This window comes from Polypterus senegalus, unplaced genomic scaffold (assembly GCF_016835505.1).
Source record: "Polypterus senegalus isolate Bchr_013 unplaced genomic scaffold, ASM1683550v1 scaffold_2389, whole genome shotgun sequence".
Taxonomy (NCBI): domain Eukaryota; kingdom Metazoa; phylum Chordata; class Cladistia; order Polypteriformes; family Polypteridae; genus Polypterus; species Polypterus senegalus.
In genome coordinates this window covers 24,035-42,299 of record NW_024379781.1, presented here as the reverse complement: position 1 = coordinate 42,299, position 18,265 = coordinate 24,035, and the positions used below count along the sequence as shown (strand labels likewise).

Genomic DNA, 18,265 nt, shown 5'->3' with positions numbered 1-18,265 from the left:
TAAGTAATAATGGAGCCTATACCAATTAACCCTAACCTGCTTATATTTTATTTTCTGTATTATAGTGAATGCTGATGCTGCTATTCTCACATTGGATTATGCGGATTAAAGGAATTGGACAGCAGATTTTTCATTTAGCACGGAAAGATAACAGCATCCTTAGAAGAATATTGAAATGAATATGGTAAAGTGCAAATAATTTAATTCATTAATTTGCCTGTATTTTTTCAGAATTATATTAAATAAATATGAAAGGTAGTCCTGTAATGAGCACCACTGCAGCTTCTGTACTCGGTCTAATATCTAATACATCCATTGGAAAAACACTAAAAATGAACAAAATAAAAGCAATGCTGTATATCAATAATGTGATTGTAAGAGCAACGTCCAGAGAGATGACATAACAGACAGGAAGGGTTTGACTGACATTTTAACAAACTAACGGACTGTGCTTACATTTTACTAATCTGCATTCTGCACTCCCCTTATCTCTCTCACACAACTAACTAATTGGCTTTGTTAAAAAAGACTGAAAATGAAAAAGTGATGAGCAACGCATGATAAGCGACAGATGAGTACTGAAGAGTGCTCTGTGATGACCAAGAACTGTGTAGTGAGGAGTGATACAAGATGAAGAACAAGTGAGTAGTGAAGAATGACGAGCAGATAGTGCTGTGTGATGAGTGACGAGTGATATGAAGTAATTACAATGCTTTATGACTGAGGAAGTGAAAAATGACCAAGTCCTAAAATGGACGCCACACACAAGACAGCACTGAACATGATGTGATGTCACAGCAAATGTCTGCTCTTTTATTACATGTCTTCTGTCTCTTAAAGTTTTATTAGTTTTCTAATGTATTGTAATATAATTGTTAGATAATAAGTATAAAGTCATACTTACTGTAGCTTATATATTAAAGTTATAATTGACCTTAATAAACACCATAAATACACATTAATATGTGAGCAACCAAACAGCAAACACACAAACTTCAATCTCAGTGAGTCGGTGATGTTTCTTTATAAAATTACTAAGTAGATCAGTCGATAAAGAAAAGACTAGAATAAGTTAGCTTGACTCACCAGTGACTACTTTGCAGCAAACAGGATGAATTACACAAGATAATCAATGTGTCTTACTTATCAGTGGAATCTGCCATTAAAAGTATGTTAAAAATAAGTTACGTTACACTTTCTATGAACACTGGGTTTGTTACTGTGGAAAATGGCTTATTTTATAGAAACCTCTCAATAGGAAGCATAACATGGAACTGGCAATCTAAAGAAACCAATTTCTAAATCCACATATTACTAATCAATCATTATTATTTTGTGTGATAAAATGTAAGACTCTTGCACACACAGTCTGGGTTACCTTTTTCTAGGAAGTAAAAATGAGGAAATCTAATGGAAAACTTTCCTTTATTTCCAAACAGACTGTATCAATGGTTCGTTACTTGGCCGGAATGCCTTTATAATGGTGGACATGGATAGATGAGCATCACAGTCAATTCGGTTGCTGGTGCCTTTCCAAGCCTGAAGACAACAATACTCTGGGTGCCAGCATTTCTCTGGAGGAAGTTCCATTTTTACACCCACAGGGCAACATGGGAGCCATAGTCCTGATGGGTAGTTCTGTTTGGGTTCTACCAGGGGGAGCTGCTTGGAGCTACAAGGAGAAAACCTCTGTTATATAAAAAGGTTCTGCTTGACCTAAAAGTGCTTCTTGGTTGTAATGACGTCACATTAAATAATACACTAGGATCTAACTTAAAAAGACACCCAGGTTAGTCAGAGTTGGGAAAGGAGAAGATCAACACTCACCTGGATAGGAGTAGAGAGAAGAGAAAAGGACGGGTTGTATTGCTGTGCTGTGCTCACTCAAGAGGACCCATTTAAAGGTATGCTAGCTTATTAATGAAAGCACTTGGTTTGAACCCAGGACTGTATGTGGTCAAGTTATTTCTGGTGTTCAGAGCTCACTGACACTCCTTAGTGGCCATTTTTATAATTTAGGTTCAGGATAGGTCTTCAAGGCACCTGCCCCCATCGCTATCCTAGACACAATGTACTGGACCCTTATGATTTTTCCTACAGGTTGTGGACCCAGTTGAGCATGAACCCATGTTGTAACATTGGGTTGTTCCCGGCCAAGTACCACACAAGAGGAGTCATAATGGTCCAGCATACTGTGGCTTGGATAGCAATTGAAGGCCCAGCAAGGCTCCATGGGTCGATGGTATTCGCTCAGAGTTCTTACAGGCTCTGGATGTGGTTAAGCTGTCTTAGATGACATACCTCTTCAATACTGCATGGAGGTTGGGGGCAGTTACTCTGGATTGGCAAACTGGGGTGGCAGTCCCCGTGTTTAAGAAAGAGGACCAGAGGGTGTGTTCCAGCTTTAGACCTGGGAAGGCCTATGCCAGGGTCCTGGAAAGAAGGATCTGACTGGAAAGAAAGATCCCGGAAAGCCACCACCTTTCCCCTATTCCCTCAGTTCTGTTTTGGACCCCATTTGTGCACATCAGTGCTATCACTTTATTCAATTTTGCAGCCAGGAAATAATATACAGGGGGCTCCCCCAAACCTTGCTTTGGCTCTTGGTCAAGTTTGTGACATTAGACATTGGTTTACTTTATTGAAGTAAGTCAGACTTGTTTCCAGTGGGTGTTGGACTCCTATGTCACCAATTCTGTTCATAATTTTTATGGACAAAATTTCTAGGTGCAGCCACAGAGTGTAGGGTGTCCAGTTTGGTGGCCTCAAGACTGCATCTCTGCATCCTGTACATGAGGTGATTCTGCTGGCTTCATTGGGCTGTGATCTTAGATGTGCACTGGTTTGGTTTTCAGCCGACTATCTAGTAGCCACAATCAGGATTTGCACCACCAAGTCTGAGACCATGGTTCATTGCTGGAAAAGGGTGGATGTGCTGCCTTGAGCAAAAAAGTTCAAGTATCTCAGTATCTTATTCTTGAGTGAGGAAAGAAGGGATTAGGAGATCAACAGGCAGGCTGGAGCAGTGTCTGCAGTTATACAGATGTTGTACTACTTAGTCGTGGTGAAGTGGGAGCTGAGTCAAAAGGTTGTGAATAGTGACTGAAAGAGCTCAATCAGAGATACAAATGGCTGAAATGAGTTCCCTTTGTTGGGTGTCTGAACTCAGCCTTAGAAATAGTATGAGAAGTGCAGACATTTGGGACGGGCGAAAAGTAGAGCTGTTGTTCCACTGCATCGAAAGGAGCCAGTTGAGGTGGTTTTGGCATGGGGAGGTGTTTCAAGCATGTCCAATGGGGAGGAGACCTTGAGGAGACCCAGGACATGCTGGACAGATTAAATCTCTCAGCTGACCTAAGAACACCTTGGTATACCCCCTGAGGTATTGGAGGATGCAGCAGGGACAAGAGATGTTTGGACATCATTATTTAGACTGTTGCCATTGCTACTGAGACCGGGATAAATGTAGAAAATGGATGGATGGATGGACATGATCCATGGATCTTACCAGTCAAATATGAGTCTCTATTCACTCTGGAGATGGATAGCCCATGCAGCGTAATCACCAGATTTCCAATGTTGTGAAGCCACAAGTCAATGTAAATAAAGATAAAACAGTCTGTCATTTCACACTGGCTAGCATGCTGAAGCCTGAAGTAGCCCAGTTTATTATCTATTTATTGGCTGTTCGCAAGCAGAACTGATGGTATCACTGGTGTGATGGGATTGGCCTCTAGCCTCCAGCTAGCGCTGACACACTTTCCTCACTTCCACTCGCGTTTCAACCTCATCTGTTTACCTTCTTGCGTCACCAAATACAGTTACTCTCTTGAAAGTTCTGAAGGGTTATTAGAGCATTTACACCTAATTTTGAGTAAGATTTGCCACTTTTATACATAAATTTGTGCATTGCCGATACACAGTTGCATTCTGCAAACTGACTTTCTAGACATAGACAGGAAAGAAATAACATTTAATACTAAGCTCTCCTGAGTACTGCTAGCCGCTGATTGCTTGGCTACTGTCATACTACGCTGTTCCTGCCATACTGTGCTGCAGACCCCATAATCTTGTAAATTGTTGTAGTTCCCTGAAATAAACTGTCTAGTCCAATATAATTACAAAATTATGTAAAATCAAAATATGATTTGCCCTAAAAAATGAAAGCCATATCTCAAATAAGTATGCAAAGAAGGCAAATTCACCATCCAGTCAATTCACAATGTCATAGTCAGTCAGTCATTACCCAACCCATGGGGTCTTCCTGTTGGCCTCTTGCGAACTAACTTTCTCTCTTTCTTTCCTAGGTGACGAAGCGGAAGCGGAAGTAGAAGCAGACAATGGCCGACAGTGAGATGAATCGCGTTGCCATCGTTGTCGAGGAACTCCAGGCACTCGACAAACAGATTCAGAAACTCCTGTCTAGACGAAGGTACCTCAGAGACTTGAAGACTCGGCTGCTGGACAAACCACACCAAACAACGAAGCTGGCGTAACATCAACCCCACCTCGTGCGCTCAAGTCCAAGGGCAAGTAAGCTTCGCCCCCGCGCCTCGTAGGAACAACGCTGATGAAGACCTCGACGGGTTTCAGCTTTGCAGGCGGGGGTTCAAGGCTAGAACACCTCCAGCGGCACAGGCGAGCATTCAAATCCAGAATCGATTCGACCCTCTCCGCGTCCCCAGTCTGCCTTCAACCCCGGGTGATATAATCGTGGTAGGTGATTCCATTGTACGAAACCTGAATATCACGTGCCCTAATCAAAAATCCTTTGTTTCTTGTTTTCCCGGTGCTCGAGTTCGAGATGTGATGAGGCGGGCCGACCTTCTACCAGAAGCACAAGAGGGCAATTGGATCCATCATTCTACATGCCGGCGTAAACGACATAAGGCACCGAGAGTCAGAGGTTCTCAAGGCTGACTTCGCAGCACTAGTTGAAGACACGAAGGAGAGGACCCCATCCGCAAAAATCTTCATCTCGGGTCCACTACCTCTCGTCAGACGATCGCATGAATACTACAGTCGTCTGCTGGGTTTAAACAACTGGCTGAGAGGCTTCTGCGAGAATCAAGACATCGGGTTTATAGACAACTGGGATCTTTTTTGGGAAAGGCCGCTTCTTCAAGCGGGATGGACTGCATCCGAATAGATTTGGCGCCCGGGTCCTCTCCGAAAACATCGCTAAGGTAATTCGTCTATCTTGACTGTCTACTTCTACTGCTAACCCCTTACGTAATGCTACTGGTTTGATAGGACATAATGGCTTAACAGAGTCTTCCGTTAAAGTGCACAACATTAATAATCTAATAACAAATCTTAACGCACGTAAAAAATCTAGGCAGTGCGGCAAAAACACCAATAATTTAATTGAAATTACTACTTCAGATCAACACTGCATTAAGACTATAAAAACGGATTGTAGATTACATAAAAAGTACACACAGAGCGGCGTTAACAAAAATAACTTAATTTTTGTTCCGATTACCGATAACACGCATAAAATTCAGCTCTGCCCTTCAGAAACATTAAATATGGCACTATTAAATGTTAGAGCTTTAACTAACAAGACATTTTTTATAAACGATCTTATTAGTGATAGAAACATTGATTTTATTGCTAAATGAAACATGGCTTAATTCCAATGGGGCGGCAGTTTTAATCGAATCTGTGCCTCCGGATTACAGTTTTACTCGTTCAGACCGCCAGGGGAAAAAGGGGGACGGATTGGCAAACATTTACTCGAGCGATTAAAATGTAAAGATGTTAGTTTTGGTAAATTTAAGTCCTTTGAGTATCTCGCCGTTGTTATTCATGGAGATTCTCACGTTCTCGTATTATCCGTGTATAGACCTCCTAAATATAACGCGTCTTTCCTTGAGGAATTCTCTGACTTAATGTCAATTTTAGTTACAAACTATGATGCACTCTTAATAGTCGGCGACTTTAACTTTCATGTCGACAATCAGTGTGACCAAAAGGTAAAGGAATTCATGAACCTCCTGGACTCTTTTGATTTGAGGCAGCTCGTAAATCAGCCTACACATAAAGCAGGTCATACGTTAGACTTAGTGATTACTAAAGGACTTAAAGTTGATATAAAGCAGGTCACTGATATCGGTCTATCAGACCATTTCCTTCTACTATTTAATATAGAAATAAAGATAGAAAACGCTCATGAGAAGCATTTTGTTAAAAAACGCTTCTTTGACTCATCAGCAGCTTTAAAGCTTACAACTATTCTAAGCAATCAGTCCGTTTATAATGCCAGCTATAATAGCGAGGATAATGTAAATAGTAAAGTGGAAAACTTTAATTCTAAAGTAAGAACTGCTGTTGACATAGTTGCACCTGAAAAGACAGTTAAAAATCCTCTAGTACTGTTATTCCATGGAAGACCCAAAGAGTGTCTGATTTAAAAAGAACATGTCGTAGAGCTGAGCGTAAATGGAGGAAAACTAAACTAACTATCCACTATGAAATATTAAAAGTTAAAATAACAGAATACAATAACACTGTCCGTCTTGAGAGGCTGCTATTTCTCTAATATTATAAATAACAATGCTAGTAATCCCAGAGTCTTATTTTCAACAATTGACCGTCTGTTAAACCCAGGTAACACAAAGGAATGCCCCAGAATACTTCCAGTGAAACCTGTGAGAACATTGCTGTATTTTTCACTCAAAAATTAATGATATTAGAGATAACATAGTATATCTCCCCAACACTGCAGAACCTCCAAAGCCCGGTACTCCGTTATAAACAAATTAAATGCTTTCACCAGGATAGATTTACCTGAATTACATAGTATAATCTCTCAACTGAAATCCTCCACCTGCGTCCTTGACCCAATACCAACCAGGTTTTTCAAAGAAATATCAGGCGTCTAATTGACAATATTCTGGACATAGTAAATTGTCATTAGATACGGGGTCTTTCCAGACTGTCTTAAGACTGCTGTAGTTAAACCCCTTCTTAAGAAACATAATCTTGACCCCTCTGCCTTTGAAAATTTTAGACCCATTTCTAACCTGCCCTTCTTAAGTAAAATTTAGAGAAGGCAGTCATTATGCAGTTAAATGACCACCTAAATAAACATGCTATTCTTGATACTTTCAGTCAGGCTTCAGAACAAATCACAGCACAGAAACTGCACTTGTTAAAGTAGTAAATGACTTATGGGTAAATGCAGACAGAGGCCATTTATCTGTTCTCATCCTCTTAGATCTGAGTGCTGCATTTGACACCATTGATCATAATATTCTTAGAAATCGCCTTAGTCAATGGGTGGGCCTCTCTGGCAGTGTCTTAAATTGGTTTGAATTCTACCTGGCAGGAGAAAATTCTTTGTGAGTTGTGGTAATCAAATCTCAAAGACACATGATATCCGATATGGTGTTCCACAAGGCTCTATCCTGGGTCCGCTGTTATTCTCAATCTACATGCTTCCGTTAGGTCAGATTATCTCAGGTTACAACGTGAGCTACCACAGCTATGCTGATGACACACAGCTGTACTTATCAATAGCACCTGATGACTCCGACTCTTTCGATACACTAACACAATGTCTTACTGGTATTTCTGAATGGATGAATAGTAATTTTCTCAAACTAAATAAAGAGAAAACTGAAATTTTGGTAATTGGCAATAATGGATTCAGCGAGGTTATCAGAAATAAACTTGATGCACTAGGATTAAAAGTTAAGACGGAAGTAAAAAATTTAGGGGTAACCGTTGACTGTAATCTGAATTTTAAATCGCATATTCATCAGACCACTAGGACAGCATTTTTTCATTTAAGAAACATAGCTAAAGTTAGACCTCTTATATCATTGAAAGATGCTGAGAAATTAATTCACGCTTTTGTTTTCAGTAGACTAGATTACTGTAACGCACTCCTCTCAGGACTACCCAAAAAGACATAAATCATTTGCAACGAGTGCAGAATGCAGCTGCTAGAATCCTAACTAGGAAAAGAAAATCCGAACACATTTCTCCAGTTTTGATGTCACTACACTGGTTGCCTGTGTCATTCAGGATTGACTTTAAAATACTGCTTATGGTTTATAAAGCCTTAAATAATCTCGCTCCATCTTATATATCGGAATGCCTGACACGTTATATTCCAAATCGTAACCTTAGATCTTCAAATGAGTGTCTCCTTATAATTCCAAAAGCTAAACTTAAAAGAAGTGGTGAGGCGGCCTTCTGCTGCTATGCACCTAAAATCTGGAATAGCCTGCCAATAGGAATTCGCCAGGCAAATACAGTAGAGCACTTTAAAACACTGCTGAAAACACATTACTTTAACATGGCCTTTTATAACTTCACTTTAACTTAATCCTGATACTCTGTATGTTCAATTCTTCATAATAACTATTCATGGTGGCTCTAAAATCCGTACTGACCCCTACTCTCTTCTGTTTCTTTTTCCGTTCTTTGTGGTGGCGGCCGCGCCACCACCACCTACTCAAAGCATCATGATGCTCCAACAATGATGGACTGAAAGCCAGAAGTCTACGTGACCATCATCATCAGGTCCTTCCATGAAAATATGATGATTTATGTTAGGTAGAATGCCCAGAGGGGACTGGGTGGTCTCTTGGTCTGGAACCCTACAGATTTTATTTTTTCTCCAGCTTTGGAGTTTTTTGTTTTTCTGTCCACCCTGGCCATCGGACCTTACTCTTATTCTATGTTAATTAATGTTGACTTATGTTTATTTGTTATTGTGTCTTCTATTTTTCTATTCATTTTGTAAAGCACTTTGAGCTACATTTTTTTGTATGAATATGTGCTATATAAATAAATGTTGATTGATTGATTGATTGAACCCGCTATATCCTAACACAGGGTCATGGGGGTCCGCTGGAGCCAATGCCAGCCAGCATAGGGCACAAGGCAGGAACAAATCCCAAGCAGGGCGCCAACCCACACTAGGGACAATTTAGGATTGCCAATGCACCTAATCTTCATGTCTGTGGGAGGAAACCAGAGTACCTGGAGGAAACCCACACAGACACAAGGAGAACATGCAAACTCCACGCAACCCACTGTGCTACCCACTGCGCCACCATGCTGTCATAGCATACTTTGAATTTAATTGGCCTTTAGCAATGCAGTCAAAGCTGACAGCACCAAGCCTATTGTCATGTTAACTGTTTAATGTTATTTTACTGCACCTGCACCTCCAATGTTACACCAAACTGAGGGTTATTATTGTTGTTGCTGTTGCTATTGTTTTATTCTTTATGCTGTGACCTCTAATTCTTTGTCTAGATCCTCATATTTATGATGAGTTGCTACCAATGCTGTCCAACATACTCTATAGTATGAGAAGAGGATAAAGTATTAGGTAGGAAGATTCTGATGTATAAAATATTTACAAGAAAGATATGGTTGTGTACATTTTCATAGAATATTTATCTAGAGTGCTCATACCATTGTTTGGTTTGGTGCCTTTGACTTAAATAAAATGAAATACTATTACTGTTTTTTTATTTTCTACAAAAGAAATTTACTTTGAATTTTCTTTGTATGATATGAGCCTCTAAAGCACACATCATGTGAACACACTACAAAATAATAACATTTTAAAATTAATAAAAGTCTAAACAGCATTCAATGTAAACACCATTATTTAAGTAAAGACAGTTGCTGACCTCTAACCTGGATTTGAACACAGGTTTGATGTGAAAGACGCCATTTAGACCTTTCACTGCTCCACCTAATGGATTTTCAAGCTAATGCCATCACAGATGTGTACATTTCTAAAACATTATAATTTTCTGCAGTGCAGTCCAGGCGCCTTAACACCAGAATACACAGCAGGCCTCACTCATTCTGTACGGCTCATTGTCTGTCTCTTGTATGTTCTGATATTTACACTTTAGTGTGTATAAATAAATCAGTTAACTTGGTGAGTTGCACAAAATGTCAGTTCCTTCCTGTCAAACTAATTACTTCTTGTAAAAATAACACCCAGAGTAGTGGGACTTACTTGAGACTGATGTGGCCTTGGAGACTCAGAAGGTTTGTCACAAAGTGTCCCTCCAGGTCACAGCTGCTGAGGTCCAGTTGACTGATGCTCCAGTGTCTCAGGATTATGGACAGATTACTAATAAGATGAGGTCCTTTGATTGTGGAGCTCTGCCTGAGGATGACCATCTCTTTTACGCTGACAGATGTGTCTTTTCTTTTTGTCCTTATTAACTTTGAGATAAGTCTCGCTGTGACATCAGTTATTCTAGGATTTAAAAGAGATTGACTTCAATTTGAAAAAGCAGTTAAACTGATTGTTCTTGTGACAGTTGACAACAATTAGAGGTGTTAGAAGAAATTAGAAGAAATGAAGGTCACTTGTTCAATATTTGTGACAATTAAGAATACGCACAGTTAACACGTAACAGTATTAAATCCTGACTTTATCTGCTTTGTAGTGTCTGTCTGATTAAATCCTGACTTTATCTGCTTTGTAGTGTCTGTGATTGACCTGAACAAACTGACTTTGATGAAAACATGATAAAATCTTCTGACCACATGAATGGTGTTTTAGATTTGCACATTCTTACTTTAAACAGATTTCTCTCTTCATACATCCAAACGTATCAAGAACTCTTTCTGTAAATTGCACACAGCACAACATACCTCAACGTTTTAAGATGCCGCCATGATTTGCACAACAGCTGTAGTCCTCTCAAAGTTATGGCTTCAGGTGTCAGCGTCAGACTCAGATCTCGTCTACAAAGAGACATTAATTTCCCCAGATATTTACAGGAGCTGTTCTTCAGACGACTCTCTTTTATTTCAATCGTCTGGCCCAACTTTTTTAGCAGGAGCTTTGCCTTACGTTGACCTCCTGTGTACAGGACTTTAGAGCAGGTCAACAGGAAACTCTCACAGCAGCTGTTAAATAAAAAAAAGAAGTTAAATTGGACATTTTGAATCAAGTAATCGAATGATAACTTCTGTTTGACAAAACGAGTACTGAGTATAAAAAACATATTCAAAGTACATCAAAATAATAAACCAGTTACATCAGAGTCTGCTTGTAGACTGCAGGTCAGTACTTAGCTGCACTACCAAAGCTCATCACCAAGCTCATCACCTTGACACTTAGTGCCAGGCTTTATCAGTGAATTTTAGATCTCCTAACTATCAAACCTCAAAATATCTGGATTAGCAGCTTCATGTCCTCCATGCTGATGATCAGCACAAGAGCCCCTCTTGGTAGTGTGCTGACCCGACTTCTGTGACTGTGTGCCCAGAATCAACTCCAACACCACCATCATATTAGCTTAAGACACCACCATCATAGGCCCGAACTGTGGTGACTTGGCTTACAGAGAAGAGGTCTACCTGCCAGGACAACAATCTCATCCTTAATGTCAGCAAAACCAACAAGCTGGGCAGAGATGTCAGAAAGAAGACCACACTGACATCTGCATTGGAGAAAATGATATTCAGAGGGTCAGCAGCTTAAAATATCTTGTAGTGACCATCACTGATGAACAGAAATGTGGAACACAGCACATCGGTGTCCAAGAGAAGCCCAGATTTCTCCATCTTTGTTCACTAACATCTATAGGTGCACAGTGGAGTTCGATCTCCTTGACTGTTTATAGAAGTCTAGTATGACACTTGTTCAGTCTATGACCGCAGGGCACGTCAGAGGGGCCAGACTAACATCACTGGTCACTCAGAGGACTCACAACACTTTTATTTATATTTGTCTATAATGTGTGATGCGCCTATTGTGATAGCCCATGTCTGTCTGTCCCCAGTGGACCGATTTTATTGAAATGTGGCACACTTATTCTTCAAGGAAATGTGTCAAGACAGTTCAATTTTAGTTGGGCTATCTTGAACCGATGGTGCTGTACACAATTTTAAAATATCCCTTTGAAAAGCATTGACAAAATGGCAAACTCGTCTGTCTTAAAATGGAGAAACATTCTACGCGATTTCAAGCACAAATTAGTTGCTGTTTCAATTTCACATTGACAACTACTTGAATATTTTGTATATTTGTTTTCTTTTTCACCTCTGATAGCCACTGTTGACGGTGATGAGATCCCCAATACAAATTACTGAAAAACCAGCAGGCTACTTGCCATCACTGGCTGTTTGCATTCAGTCAATCCAGCATCTTCCTGTCCAGCTGGGCCCACAGTAAACCTTTCCATCAGGTGTTTTCTGGTGTATGAAGTCTTCCCAGTGGCTTGACTGGAAACAGAATTAAAGAGAACCAGTGCAGCAGTATTTCACTCCTCCCAGTGCTTTAAGCCAGTGTTCCCCATGGACCAGCTCTGGTTTGTAGACATTTCTGTGAAAAGGTAGGCGTAGTAAGTATATCAGCGTTGTTATTGCCTACTGCCGGTCAATGAAAGCTGTCTGTAAACTGTCACCGGTCCACAGAGGTCCACTGGCAGCAAATCCAGAAGCAACCCGCTCTTCTATTGTTAATTGATTAAGTCGCTCAAAACCCCACTGGGGACCCCCACTCTTTGATTGAATGTTAATCACGCGAGCCATTGAAGACTCCATAGAGAACCCCCCGGGTCAAGAAAGACATCCTCTAACTATAAACAGTCCACTCTTGTCAAATGGATTGAAAACCACTGTAGCTTTAAAGATCTTCCTAACTGAGAAACTATAAAACATAAGCAAAGAAAACAAAATGTCATCTACATGGGAATGAAGATCTCAGTGAAGTGACTATTTCACCAACACTAATTTACAAGGTGATCAGATGTTCCTGTGATGGGGACAGTCCATATTTCAGGCTGTGCATTCCAATAAATAACAGAATTAAATCAAAATGTCCCAGTTTTAACAGGCTGCACATCTAATAACGTTTTTCAGTGCCACAAGCATTGCTTTGCTGAATTGAACATCGTCACAATACGTTTACAACAGCGTGCACAAAAACTCCAAAGGGAAAACCCGCTTGATTAACAACTCTTGTTAAATTTCAACAGCATAGCGAGAAGAAGAAGACAGAAACACAGCACTGGCCGTGTTCAGCCTTTTGCACAGTCCTGGTGGGATGGCCTTTGGCCCCCACAATCCTGAAAGAAACGGATAAGGGTCTTGAAGCGACCAACTGAACTCAGTCCATTGAGGGCTACGGTGTCTGCACTGCCCTTGAATTTACCTGGATGTTACACCACGAGTACCTTTTTTAACTTGTTCTGTTTCGAGTTCTGCTCCATTGTAACGTTTTAGACTGGTGTAACATACAATGGTTTTGAAAAGCGAAAAGCAAAAAAGACAGGCGTGCATTAACTCGACCAGCTGCTACACTTCCAGGCCAAGACAACAAGCCACACTCCACTGAACTCTGAGTTTCCCAAAATGATTTGGGATTTGATCTGATTATGGATGTGTTGACTCGTGGGATAAAAGAGCAATCCCCTCAGTGCAGGCTTTGTGCTGATGACATTGTGTTGTGTAACATCAGAAAGGAGGAAATGCAGAGGAAGTAGGAAGAATGGAGAAGGACTTTGAAAAATTAGAAGGTTGAAGATGAAAAGAAGAAGACAGAATACTTCAGGTTTAGTGATAATCAGGATTCAGAAGTTAGCCTGCAGGATGAGCTACTGAAAAGAGTGGAGAAGTTTAAATATCAAGATCAGTGGTAGGCCAAGATGGAGAATTAGATGCAGAGATAACCCACAGAGTGCAGTGAGGATGGGACAATTTGAAGAACGTATCAGGAGTGTTGTGTGATAGATGAATTAAGGCAAAGAAAAAAGGTAAGGATTTTAAGACAATGGGAAGACCACCAATGATGTATGGAGCTGAGACATTGACAGTAAAGGGAGCACAGGAGAAGAAGTTTGATGTAGCAGAAATGAGAATGTGGAGATGGATGTGTGTGGAATGATGAAAAAGGACAGAATAAGAAATGAGACCATTAGAGGAACAACAAACGTGGCAGAGATGCCTAAGAAATTAGATGCCTAAATCTTCTTCTTCTTTCGGCTGCTCCTGTTAGGGGTCGCCACAGTGGATCAGCTTCTTCCATATCTTTCCATCCTCATCATCTTGCTCTGTCACCCCCATCACCTCCATGTCCTCTCTCAGCACATCCATAAACCTACTCTTAGGGCTTCCTCTGTTCCTCTTGCCTGGCAGCTCTATCCTTAGAACCCTTCTCCAAATATACCCAGCATCATTCCAAACCAACGCAATCTCACCTCTCTGACTTTGTCTCCCAACCGTCCAACTTGAGCGGACCCTCTAATGTCCTCGTTTCTAATCCTGTCCATCCTCGTCACACCCAATGCAAATCTTAGCATCTTAAACTCTGCCACCTCCAGCTCTGTCTCCTGTGCCACCGTCTCCAGCCCATATAACACAGGTGGTCTCACTATCGTCCTATAGACCTTCCCTTTCACTTTTGCTGATACTCGTCTGTCACAAATCACTCCTGACACTCTTCTCCACCCACTCCACCCTGTCTGCACTCTCTTTTTCACTTCTCTTCCACACTTCTCATTACTCTGTACTGTTGATCCCAAGTATTTAAACTCCTCCACCTTCGCCAACTTTACTCCCTCATTCTCATCATTCCACTGACCTTCCTCTAATTCACACACATGTATTCTGTCTTGGTGGTCCTACTGACCTTCATTCCTCTCCTCTCATACAGTAATAAAATTTTAATCAAAACTCCTTCTTTCTTTATCATTTCCCAAAAGAAAATTTAAAAAAGCTTTATTTATTCAAAACCAAAACAAATTCAGAGAAAAAAATCACAAAATGTGCAAGAAAGGGCAGCTTGTCAAGAGGTTTGTATAACATTACACTGGTGACCTGATGTCCTGCACAGCCAGGACTTGCACTGATTATGTCACTGACCTGCCATGTTGTACATGCTAAGATTTACGAAAAATATGGTGACATCTCTGCAATATTTTACTGTGCTCCTCCAGTGTCTATTAGTCTGGCTTGAGCAGAACTTCAAAGGCATATAAGTAACCTGATCTAAATGAAAGGAGCTGTTGATTCTGCTCTGTTATCAGAGAATGATTCAGCTGAATATCAGAGGCTGATGCACAAAATGACACTATAAATTAAAAAGAAGAAGAGAGAAAAGAGTGTTGAATGAACAATAAATATACTGAACATCAGGTTATTTACCGTATAGAAGATATCCCATCTAGACAGTCTGACAAGAACTGAACAAATCTTTCACTTTCACACCAGTCATCATCATCATCATCTTCATCATAATCCACTATGATGTCAGCTTTACTTGAGGAACATTTTATAAAGTTGCTGATTGTCTTCAGCGTCTCCTCTGTCCAGTTTTGGTTCACATGGACTTCATTGTTTGTGAGCCTCAAAGATTCATTAAATTCCTTTTGGTCTCCAAAGTCCGCCATACATTTATAATACAGAGTGTAACGTATCTGATCCTCTCTGTAAGATATAAAGACATTGCACACATTCTGTTATTTTTTACTACATAACATCTCTGTGGAAACATCAGAATTGATCGTTGTATTTTGAGGATTCATTTTAATATGGAACAAACACAGTGCTATCAGTCAATCCAAAATGGTAATAAACCTGAAACCTGAATGTTTCACAATGGAAATGTGAGTGTGAACATCATCAGGGGAATACATATGTGCACAATTATTAGGCAACTATTAGTGTGCAGATTTATTATGCAACTAAAGGAAAAATGAAAATTTTCCCATCTCACTTGTTTATTTTCATCTGTTGTTATAGCGAGAATAATAAACAAACACCTCAAAATATACAAATAAACATCTCTGACATTTCAAAAAAAATCAATCAATCAATCAATGACCAATATTCCACCCTTCTTGCCAATAACAGTCATAAGCCTTTCCATTCATGGAGTCTGTCAGTTTCTTGATCTGTTGACGATCAGCTTTTGTGGAGCAGTGACTACAGCCTCCCAGACACTCTTCAGAGAGGTGTTTTGTTTTTCTCCCCCGTAAATCTAGAGTTTAAGAAGTGCCCACAAGTTCTCGATAGGGTTTAGGTCAGATGAGGAAGGGGGGCCATGTCATTATTCCTTCATCTTTAAGGCCTTTACTGGCTGGCCACGCAGTGGAGAACTTCGATGCAAGTGATGGAGCATTGGCCTGCATAAAAATCATGGTCTTTTTCCTGTATCACTGTTTGAAGAAAGTGTCTTCGAAAAACTGGCAGTAGGTTTGGGAGTTGATTTTGAGTTCATCTTCAATGCAAAAAGGTCCAACTAGCTCATCTTTAAAAATACCAGCTCATACCAGTACCCCACCTCCACGTTGGGTGGAGCTCTGTGCCCATTACTGATCCACAGGTCCATCCATCTGGTCCATCAAGAGTCACTCTCATCTCATCGGTCCATAAAACCTTTGAAAAAAATCTGTCTTCAGATATTTCTTGGCCCAGTTTTGACGTTTCAACTTATGTTTCTTGTTCAGTGGTGGTTGGGTTTCAGCCCTCCTTACCTTGGCCATGTCTTTGAGCACTGAACATCTTGTACTTCTGGGCACTCCAGGTAGGTAATAAAATTTTAATCAAAACTCCTTCTTTCTTTATCATTTCCCAAAAGAAAATTTAAAAAAGCTTTATTTATTTATTTTTCAAAACCAAAACAAATTCAGAGAAAAAAATCACAAAATGTGCAAGAAAGGGCAGCTTGTCAAGAGGTTTGTATAACATTACACTGGTGACCTGATGTCCTGCACAGCCAGGACTTGCACTGATTATGTCACTGACCTGCCATGTTGTACATGCTAAGATTTACGAAAAATATGGTGACATCTTCGAAATGCAATATTTTACTGTGTTGCTCCTCCAGTGTCTATTAGTCTGGCTTGAGCAGAACTTCAAAGGCATATAAGTAAGGGATGACACCTGGACCTGGGCAACCTGATCTAAATGAAAGGAGCTGTTGATTCTGCTCTGTTATCAGAGAATGATTCAGCTGAATATCAGAGGCTGATGCACAAAATGACACTATAAATTAAAAAGAAGAAGAGAGAAAAGAGTGTTGAATGAACAATAAATATACTGAACATCAGGTTATTTACCGTATAGAAGATATCCCATCTAGACAGTCTGACAAGAACTGAACAAATCTTTCACTTTCACACCAGTCATCATCATCATCATCTTCATCATAATCCACTATGATGTCAGCTTTACTTGAGGAACATTTTATAAAGTTGCTGATTGTCTTCAGCGTCTCCTCTGTCCAGTTTTGGTTCACATGGACTTCATTGTTTGTGAGCCTCAAAGATTCATTAAATTCCTTTTGGTCTCCAAAGTCCGCCATACATTTATAATACAGAGTGTAACGTATCTGATCCTCTCTGTAAGATATAAAGACATTGCACACATTCTGTTATTTTTTACTACATAACATCTCTGTGGAAACATCAGAATTGATCGACTTAGCCATTGAATTTATCTTTAATAAAAGCACAACACTTGTGAGTTTAACTGTTTTATTTTACAAATGGCCACATGCACAACACTAAAAAATGAACAGTATACTGATTTAAAACTGCAAACTGTGACAAGTTACAAAATAAAATTATGCAAATGGTAATATTATTCTGATATTTTTGTAGCTGAAAGTGTATATAAAGGAGACATGAAGAGGACATGTGACATTTAGGAAATACAGTGACAAAGCACCAGAAGAACAAAGAATGACGTTTCTCCACTTTTAGCAGACATGGAAAGAATATGAAAAAGAAAGAATGCTGAGATGCTGTTCACTATCTTCCACATTTCTGGAAATTCTTAAGCAATTCTTTAAGTGTTTCTGAGTTTTCCTACCAGAGTTTTGAGTTCCACACATATCTTGTGTATTAAACTTTGGTCTTCTGGTGATTTTTGTCTCTTCTGGTGTTGACCCACCTGGAATGTTGGACTACAGTTTTCTCCTTCCTTTTGTCAATTTCTAAATACTCTTCTACTATGCCTTTTAGACCATAAACTTGAACACGACTCACAATGGCTGATGCTGAGATGAATAAAGTTATCACTGAGAAATGCAAAAAGATGTAAAGGCACAGAAAGAGTAAGTCTATGAATTATGGCACCTTCTAACAATTGGCCTCAATTGACCAGGGGCCTCTTATATAATGCAGTGTGTAGAATTCACACTAAAACATGGAGTACAGACAAAAACAGAAATGTGCGTACGCACAAAACTTCCAGATGCATAAAACTGTGCGTACACAAAGTTCCATTCACTTCCATTTTACAAATCCCAATGAGTGTGAAA

General features: G+C 39.9%; 1 protein-coding gene across 1 annotated transcript; it reads right to left on the bottom strand.

The window, feature by feature from the left end:
• Positions 1-9,997: 9,997 nt before the first annotated feature.
• Positions 9,998-17,305, bottom strand: LOC120519983 (the record flags this gene model as incomplete). Its single annotated transcript, XM_039742691.1, has 4 exons — positions 17,061-17,305; positions 15,145-15,426; positions 10,645-10,902; positions 9,998-10,243 (listed from the first exon to the last, which is right to left on the bottom strand). Coding segments are annotated over exons 1-4 (1,031 nt in total), but the record flags the coding sequence as incomplete, so codon positions are not given.
• Between the last annotated feature and the right edge of the window lie 960 nt (positions 17,306-18,265).